Genomic DNA, 9,643 nt, shown 5'->3' with positions numbered 1-9,643 from the left:
TTTTTTTTTTTTTTTTTGAGTTTTTTGAGAGATGGCGTCTTCCTATGTTGTCCAGGCTGGTCTTAAACTCTTGGGCTCAATAGATCCTCTTGCCTCAGCCTCCCAAAGTGCTGGGATTACAGGCATGAGCCACTGCGCCCAGCCTTCTTTGAGCATTTTGAAGATACTGTCCCTGTGTCTTCTGTGCTTATCTTTGTGCTGCAATAATAGTCTTATTGTTGCTCCTCTGAAAATAAAGTATCCGTTTTCCTTTTAAGAAATTCTCTCCACCGGGCATGGTGGCTCACGCCTGTAATCCCAGCACTTTGGGAGGCACACATGGGTGGACGGCTTTAGCCCAGGAGTTTGAAACCAGCCTGGGCAACATGGCGAAACCCCATCTCTACAAAATAAATAAATAAATAAATAAATTTGCTGAGTGTGGTGGTGTGTGCCTGTAGTCCCAACTATTCTAGAGGTTGAGGTGGGAGGATCGCTTGAATCCAGGAGTTCAAAACTGCAGTGAGCTACGATCACACCACTGCACTCCAGCCTGGGCAACAGAATGAGTCCCTCTCTCTTAAAAAGAAAAAAAAAAAAAATCAAAAGGAGAGGAATATAGGAGTGGGGGGAAGGCAGCAAATGTTTTAAATGATTGTCTTTACATTTCTTAATCTCTATTATGAAGATCTGAGAATTTAATTTCATAGGTTATGGTTTAAAAAAAATTTTTTAACTCACATACTTAACCAAATTTTTTATGCAATGTGTGTATCCACATATAATTTTAAAAGCTACCATAGTCACAGAACGTCAGGGCCACAAAGTCTTAGACAAGTTAACGCATTTGACCCCTTTCTCATCTCCTCCGTTGACTCTCCAAGCAGGAGAACACCTCAGCCAGTATGGAAAGTGACAAAGTCTCTCCTTGACCAAACTCTGGGCAGGTTCCTCTGAGTTCTCCCCAGCTAGTGCTCAGCTATTGGATTTCCATGTTTGTTTTTGCACCGCCAAGTTTTAGCAAGAATTCTGTCAAGTTGATTGAGCCAGAATCCCCCTCCATATCCAATCGCCCTCAATATCTGATCAAATTCTTCTTCTACCCCCACTTGGCTATAAATTCCCACTATTCCTTGTTGCATTAGGAGCTGAGGCGAATCTCTGTCCCCTATTGCAAAACCCCACTGTAGCAGTCCCCCAGAATAAGCCTGTCTCATCTCCTTTAACAAGCACCATGAATAATACTTTTGTTTTGTTTTTGTTTTGTTTTTGACACAGAGTCTCGCTCTGTTGCCCAGGCTGGAGTGCAGTGGTGCGATCTCAGCTCACTGCAACCTCCACATCTCAGGTTTAAGCCATCCTCCTGCCTCAGCCTCCCGAGTAGCTGGGACCATAAGCACACCCCCACGCCCAGCTAATTTTTGCATTTTTTATTAGAAATGGGGTTTCACCATGTTGGCCAAGCTGGCCTCGAACTCCCGACCTCAGGTGATCCACCTGTCTCGGCCTCCCAAAGTGCTGGGATTAGAGGCATGAGCCACTGCGCCCGGCCAATAATTTTTCTTTAACAAAAGACGTGCACTTCTCATTCGTAAAATATCACAACCCAGAAAATCAGCTTTCCTGGGCACACGGGACAATTCTTGTCTCCCCCAACCCACTTTAGGGAAGGAGGAACCTCAAAGAGCACAAGGACTTTCCTTGGCCTCCAAGTCCCTTAAATTCATCCCCCCGCGCCACCTTCTGCTCCCATTTAGATTCCCAACTTTATTAACCTTTGTATGAAATACTGGCACCCCAGATCCAATTGTGCCATGCAACTAGTCAGCTTTATCCAAAATCCTCCATTAACCCAGAAACCCAAGCCAGCACAAACGAATTGAGCTCCCATGTCATTTCATTTCTATCCTTTCTACATGAACTTGGCTTTGAGTGTAGGAAAGGAGGAGAAAGGCTGGTTGACAATAATGAACCAGTTCTACTTTTATTTTTTTTAAGGGACAATCCCTTTCACAATACTTTGCCCAGTCCCTCTGGGATCATATTTACAAAATGTACACTAACTTCATCTTCTAAAAGATTGCAATTGAAATTACCTATGAAATATTCTTACATGGCCAGGCACAGTGGCTCGTGCCTGTAACCCCAGCACTTTGGGAGACCAAGGCGGGCAGATCACCTGAGGTCAGGAGTTCGAGACCAGCCTGACCAATGTGGAGAAACCTGTCTCTACTAAAAATACAAAATTAGCTGGGCGTGGTGGCACATGCCTGTAATCCCAGCTACTAGGGAGGCTGAGGCAGGAGAATCGCTTGAACCTGGGAGGCGGTGGTTGCAGTGAGCCAAGATCTCACCATTGCACTCCAGCCTGGACAACAAGAGTGAAACTCCATCTCAAAAAATATATATATATATATATATATTCTTCCAAACTCCCATCCCATCAAGGATGCTATCAGGCTATCCTTGATTTACTAAAAAACAAAACCCCAAAGGATAAATTTGAATAAGAGTCATCAACGGTCAAGATGGAGTTTAAAACATCAAATCACACTCCTCCTCTTTTCAAATCACTTTTTTTTTTTTTTTTTGAGACGGAGTCTTGCTTCGTCCCCCAGGATGGAGTGCAGTCGCATGATCTCGGCTCACTGCAATCTCCATCTCCTGGATTCATGCAATTCTCCTGCCTCAGCCTCCCAGGTGGCTGGGATTACAGGTGTGCGCCACCATGCCTGGCTAATTTTTGTATTTTTAGTAGAGACGGACTTTCACCATTTTGGCCAGGCTGGTCTAAAACTCCTGACCTCAAGTGAATCGCCCACCTTGGCCTTCCAAAGTGCTGGGATTATAGGTGTGAGCCACCACGCCCAGCCTCAAATGACTCTTAATTTTATCTGTTGTCAAGAAAAGTAGAATGCTGAAAGGTTCATTTAACAAAGCAGGAAATTTAATGGGACAGGAAAGTCAATTCCAAATGTGTTTTCTGTCCCATTAGTAATTCTAATGAATTACTAACAATCAACAGCTGAGCAAACACTAGATCAAAACAGAAATATGACTTCATATGCAACAATCAAATAACAGTTCTCATTTATTATGCACTTACTATATACCAGGCTCTGGGCCAGCCTTTACCTCCATTTCCTCATTTAATCAACCCAATGAGATAGGTACTATGCCCATTTTTCAGATGAAGAAGCTGAGGCTGTTAGAATGCTGGTATCTTGTCAAAAGTGAGAGCAGCAATAGAAACAGATTCAGTAGTTCCATAGATTATCTATAGGTCATGTCGAGAACTTGAAAAATTAAGCATATGTCTATTTCCCTTAAAAGAGCGAAGTTTTGGAACGAATTTTATTTTTTTAAAAAAGGGGGATGGTGATGAAAAAATACCGCTTCTGGGCCGGGCACAGTGGCTCACGCCTGTAATCCCAGCACTTTGGGAGGCCGAGGTGGGTGAATCACCTGAGGTCAGGAGTTTGAGACCAGCCTGGCCAACATGGCAAAATCACGTGTCTACTAAAAACACAAAAAAATTAGCCAGGCGTGGTAGCACACAACTGTAATCCCAGATACTTGGGAGGCTGAGGCACGAGAACTGCTTGAACCCGGGAGGCGGAGGTTGCAGTGAGCCGAGATCATGGCACTGCGAGACTCCGTCTCAAAAAAAAAAAAAATACTGCTTGTGGAAATAAATCTTAAAATGTTTTTTCCTTCCTGAAAGCCCACAGTAAACCATCATATTTTGATGTTCTATACCACTTATTTGATGATTTCCTTAAATTTGCTCTCTGATCCCTAAGTCTGAGATGTTAAAGCATTTTCTTTAATCTCTGGATCTTTGGTAAGGCTAACAGCGACCTCTTGTGGGCATTTCCTCAAAAATCATTCCTTTTCTTTTTGCTAATATAGTTGATATAAACTGGTAAAATTCCCCATAATTCCAACCCCAGCAACGTAAAGGGCTTGTCTGGATCACTGGCACCTGCCACAGGAGAAAAAGCCACCATTTCACACCTCCACTATTGGCTGGGCTTAGCCCTTGGCTACTCAAAGTGTGGTTCACAGATCACCAGCAAAGACGTCACCTGGGTGGGCTAAAATACCCCACGCCTACAGAATCAGAATCTGCATTTTAACGAAATCCTCAGGTGGTTTATATGCACATTAAAGGTTGACAACAGCCTATTTTTAAATTATTTACCCCGATCATATGGATACACAGAAATCCCACCATGATTAACCAAATTAATCCCCTTATACTAGAAACACCAAAATCCACTAAATGCTTTGCCCAATTATTTTAATTCTCAAATAACTTTTTGGTTACTAATCACATAAGGACCACACAGCTTTTTCTTCCACAAGCACAATATTATCCAGCCCCCTTCACCGCTACACATAAAAAACTCTTAAAATGATGTAGTGATTCTGACTCCAAGGGTTGGTTTCTTGTTTTTTTTTTTTTTTTTTTTTTTTTTGCTTTTTTGAGATGGAGTCTCACTGTGTCACCCAGGCTGGAGTGCAGTGCCGCGGTCTCAGCTCACTGCAAACTCTGCCTCCTGGGTTCAAGCAATTCTCCTGCCTCAGCCTCTGGAGTAGCTGGGACTACAGGTACCCGCCACCACATCTGAGGAATGTGTTTTTTTTTTCTCTAGTAGAGACAGGGTTTCACTATGTTGGCCAGGCTGGTCTTGAACTCCTAACATCAAGTGATCCACCGGCCTTGGCCTCCCGAAGTGCTGGGATTAGAGGCATGAGCCACCTTGCCTGGCCCAAAAGGTAGTATTTTCAAGTGTGCTAAAACCACAGGATTAAAGGGAAAACGTGATCTAGGGTATACAGGACATCTCATCTCCTAGCCAGGCCAAAATACAGCAGGGATAGCAAAACTGTGGCTAAAAGAGGCATTCCTGGGGAGACTCATGACAAGGCAGTGGGATTTGGGGAACCCCGCAAGCCAGAAATCTCAGCCAGGATAGACAGATTTGAGGTCCAGCTGACAAGGATGATTACTATCATGGCCTCTGGCTTCCAAACCTCAGCTATCCCTTGTGGGGCTAATTATTTTAAGTAAACTGCTTCATCTCTCTGCCTCTATTTCTTCATCCAAAACATGGGGTTGTTTTAAGAACCGAATGACGTTACACGTTATACACTTTACAAGTGGTGTCTGACAGAAAATAAGGACTTGATAAATGTAAATTTAATGACAGAAACTCATTTCTCCTCTGCAGTCCTCCTCAGTCTCCTCTTCATTCATAAACACTATTCAGTACTCACCATCAAGTTTTAGGCGCCACATACAAAGATGGACAAAACTCAGTCCATTTTTTTTTTTTTTTTTGAGACGGAGTCTCAACCAGTAGCTCAGGCTGGAGAGTAATGGCACAATCTTGGCTCACTGCAACCTCCGCCTCCTGGGATCAAGCGATTCTCCTAGGCTCAAGTGATTCTCCCACTTCAGCCTCCCAAGTAGCTGGGATTACAGGAACCTGCCATCATGCCCAGTTATTTTTTGTATTTTTGTAGAGATGGGCCTTCACCATGTTGGGCAGGCTGGTCTTGAACTCCTGACCTCAGGTGATCCACCCGCCTCGGCCTCCCCAAGTGCTGGGATTACAGGCCATGAGGGACTGCGCCCAGCCAGTCCTTTTACCTTTTAAGGAGCAAGAAGTCTATTAGGTAAACAGAAAGATGAATGTACACTTCGAAGGAAAATGTTTAGAGCACCGGCTGCGGTGAGCCAAGATCAGGCCACTGCACTCAAGCCTGGGTGAGACTCCGTCTCAACAAAAACTATAACAACAAAATGTTTAGCGCATGGCCAGATTAGGAACTAAAGAGACCCTGAACAATAAAAGCATTATGGCACCTGTTTGCCTGCTTGTAATATAAAATTAAAATGCCAAAGGTAAAAATGTACTGGGATGCAGAGATTAAGACAGCATCTTCCTGGAATTTTTGATTGCAAACTCCAGATAAATCCACTGAAGTCAAATGTTTCCCATGTTTTGGTAAGCTTTTGGTCAAGCTAGCATGACTTTTTTATTTTTTATTTTATTTTATTATTTTTTTGAGACAGAGTCTCACTCTGTTGCCCAGGCTGGAGTTCAGTGGCACGATCTCAGTTCACTGCAACTTCCACCTCCCAGGTTCAAGCTATTCTCCTGCCTCACCCTCCCGAGTAGCTGGGATTACAGGTGCGTGCCACCACGCCCAGCTAATTTTTGTATTTTTAGTAGAGACGAGGTTTCGCCATGTTGGCCAAGCTGGTCTCCAACCCCTGACCTCAGGTGATCCGCCAGCCTCGGCCTCCCAAAGTGCTAGGATTAGAGGCGTGAGCCACCGTACCCAGCCAGCATGACTATTAACTGAAAGAAAACTCAGGCCGTGGAAGTGCTCAGAGACATTCAATGCTGATGTAGCGTGTCAAGGAAGCAGTCTCTTAAGTGTTGGGCAAGTGAAAGGAGTAAGACAAAATCAACTGTTGGTCAAGCGCAAAAGCAGAAGGTTGTACCTGATTATTTCTAAGGTCTTTCATTTGCTCATTTAATCTAAGCTACTTCACATCATTTGAAGAGAAAGTAAATTATCTCGCTTTCTGATATGCAGGAGAGATTCTCCGTCCCCAAATCCCACTATCATCACCAACACAACTTGCTCAAGTTCTTCACTCACACACACACCACCTGCTGAACCCTGAAGCTTCAGTCACTCACTCCTAGCTACTCCACACAAGGGACCTAAGGGCCTGCCAACCAGGCACACGCCACGCCCTCCCCTATGGTGAACTCCTGTTCATTCTCCAAGACCCAATTTAACTCTTCCTCTTTCAAGCTTTCCCCTAGCCCCCCGGTGGGGATAATCACTCCCTTCTTGGTGCTTCATCCGAATGCCTTCTTTGGATATCCATCCCCTCTAGTGTGTGTCTGCTCCATTATACTGGGAGCTCCTTGAGGCCAAGGAATACGTCTGAGCGCTGTGCTTAGGGTAGGATGAATGGCGGCCATTTTACGGATGAGAAAAGCAAGTCTCCAGGTGAACAGAGGAGCTCAGGACACTGACCAACAGCCAGGTCTCCCGACTCGTCCAGACTTAGAGCTGAGCCCACCATTGTCCTCATCCAGCGACCCCAGAACCCGCGCCAACTTCTGCGGACGCGGAAGCCTGGAAACTCAAGTTTTCTTTAAGGAATGAATGGACAGGGACCCGCGGAAGGCGCAGAGAGGCAGCAGACGGGGAGAGAACCAAGAACCCGCCCGTCTGGCTTCAGACTGCTCCACTGGACCGCGATAGCGGCCAGGGATTCTACGGTCAAGACAACTTAGGGGTGGGGGGTCGACCACCATAACCAGACAGAGGAATTCACACTCTCAGACCCAGGCCGACCCCATCACAACTAAAAACAGGCCCTCCCCAAAGCCCACCCGCCGCTGCTTCCTTACCAAGGAAAGACGGCCATCTTCCCAGTCACATGACCGCTTGTTCTGGGGCCGTCTGCTCGGCTTCCCATCCAGACCCCGCCACGCCCCGCATCCCCGGCCGCCATGTTTGTGGAGGGCACCTGCCCCGCCCCACTAATTCCGCGCTGCAACTTCTGCAGGCGCCATGTTTGTGAGGGGCAGGCGACGCTCCGCACAGCACAGACTTCATTTTCAGCTGACGCCATGCTTGTGAGGGGCAGCTGCCCACTCCGCACAGCCCAGGTTACAACTTCCGCCGGCGCCACGCTTCTGAGGAGCGGCGTCGGCCACTGGCCGTAGAGTTTCTATGAGCCATGATTGTAAAGGGCAGCTGTCTACAGTGCCGGGTGGTCCCGCCTGCGGGCGTCATGATGGTGAAGGGCATGACTGCTGTTTAGCCCACCTGCGTCCTCTAGGGGCGGAAAGGACTCCAGAAGGCGGCGGAGCGAAGACGCAAACTGAGGTTCAGCCAGCACCTGGTTTTGCGGCTAATGCGCTGTTTGGCGTGGGTCAGCTATGCCCCCTCTAGGCCGCTGCTTTACCCACTGCTTTGCGGGCGGTTTTAGGCACTTCCAGAATGCCCTTCCCACGACTAGCAACCAAGGCTGCCCTAGATCCAATATGATTGACTGCCAATAATGCACGGGGGGGAAATTAGGGTTCGCATTTCGTCCAACTTGGCAAAGCAGTTTCTAAGAAGGTGGATATCAATTTCGACCCCAGAACGTTTTTAAAAATTATTTTAGGCCGGGAGCGGTGGCTCAGGCCTATGATCCCAGAACTTTGGGAGGCTGAGGCCGATGGGTCACCTGATGTCAGGAGTTCGGGACCAGCCTGGGCTACAAGAGCGAAACTCAGTCTCAAAAAAAATTTTTTTTTAATTATTATTTTTATAACCTACTTATCCATTATGGCCCCTTAGAGAGAAAGCATTCAATGTTTTATAACTCTTACTTTTCATTCAGGGGTGGTGGTCTGTGGTTGTTCATGGGATGGTGACCTATGACAGGGAAAAGGATCATCTCCGGAACGGGCCCTCCAGTGTTCAGCTCAGTATAGGTGGGAAAGTATTTCCAGTCGTACCTACTATTCCCAACACTGGAAGTGAACAAGGGTTAAAGGGTGGCCAGAGGAAAGCGAGGAGCTCTTCCCATACAGCCTTGCATGTTATCACATGCAACATCTCAATAAGAGGTCAAGGTGAGGAGCCTTTTCCTAGGCTCACATTACATGATTAGGCAGTAACAAGAGGAAGATTCTTAAAGTTGTGCAAATTAACAGCCTTGATGTGAGCTTCAACCTTCGTATTCTCTTTTCTCCCTCTCCTTCCCTTAGCAGGCGTCTCTCTCTTAATAAGTTAAGACATTTCCAGCTTGAGTTTTACCTTCTGAAAAGTCCAACTTTTAGTAGAGATGGGGTTTCACCATGTTGGCTAGGCTGGTCTCAAACTCCCGACCTCAGGTGATCCTTCCGCCTTGGCCTCCCATAGTGTTGGGATTACAGGCGTAAGCCACTGCACCTGGCCCAGGGGATATATTAAATAATGAGATATGTCTTTCATGGAACTTGTAATTGTAAAGAATGATTATATACAATATTTGTTTTGGCCAAATACTTTTCAATATTTCTTTTTTTCTTTTTTTTTTTTTTTTTTCTTTTGGAGACAAAGTCTCATTCACACTGGAATGCAGTGGTGCGATTATAGCTCACTGTGGCCTGTAACTCCTGGGCTCAAGTGATCCTCCTGCCTTAGCCTCCAGAGTACCTAGGACTACAGGTGTGAACCACCATGCCTGGCTAATATCGATTTCTTTTTTGTTTTGAGATGGAGTCTCACTCTGTCACCCAGGGTGGAGTGCAGTGGCACAATCTCGGCTCACTGTAGCCTCTGCCTCCCAGGCTCAGGCGATTCTCTTGCTTCAGCCTCCCAAGTAGCTGGAACTACAAGCATGCACCACTACGCCCAGCTAATTTTGTATTTTTAGTAGAGAGGGGGTTTCACCATGTTAGCCAGGCTGGTCTCAAACTCCTGATCTCGTGATCCACCCGCCTTGGCCTCCCAAAGTGCTGGAATTACAGACATGAGCCGCCATGCCCGGCCTGTTTCTTAATAGTCCTTCCCCTGGTAAATAAAAATCAAACTAGATTTTCTTTAAGATGAAAGTTTATTTTGCTTTTGCCTAGAAACAAAATTAGTG

The 9,643-nt window shown here is 46.0% G+C and overlaps 1 protein-coding gene across 1 annotated transcript in view; it reads right to left on the bottom strand.

The window, feature by feature from the left end:
• Positions 1-7,666, bottom strand: part of VPS35L (VPS35 endosomal protein sorting factor like) — a 153,284-nt gene extending 145,618 nt beyond the window's left edge. The window contains 1 exon segment of the mRNA XM_017849738.1: positions 7,428-7,666. Within this exon segment, the coding sequence (XP_017705227.1) occupies positions 7,428-7,651 (224 nt within the window). The 5' untranslated portion in view covers positions 7,652-7,666.
• Positions 7,667-9,643: the final 1,977 nt, after the last annotated feature.

Source organism: Rhinopithecus bieti, unplaced genomic scaffold, assembly GCF_001698545.2.
Source record: "Rhinopithecus bieti isolate Rb0 unplaced genomic scaffold, ASM169854v2 scaffold_1918, whole genome shotgun sequence".
In the NCBI taxonomy this organism is placed as follows: Eukaryota; Metazoa; Chordata; class Mammalia; order Primates; family Cercopithecidae; genus Rhinopithecus; species Rhinopithecus bieti.
Note: the sequence above shows the minus strand (reverse complement) of the source record. Positions and strands in the feature narration are given on the sequence as shown.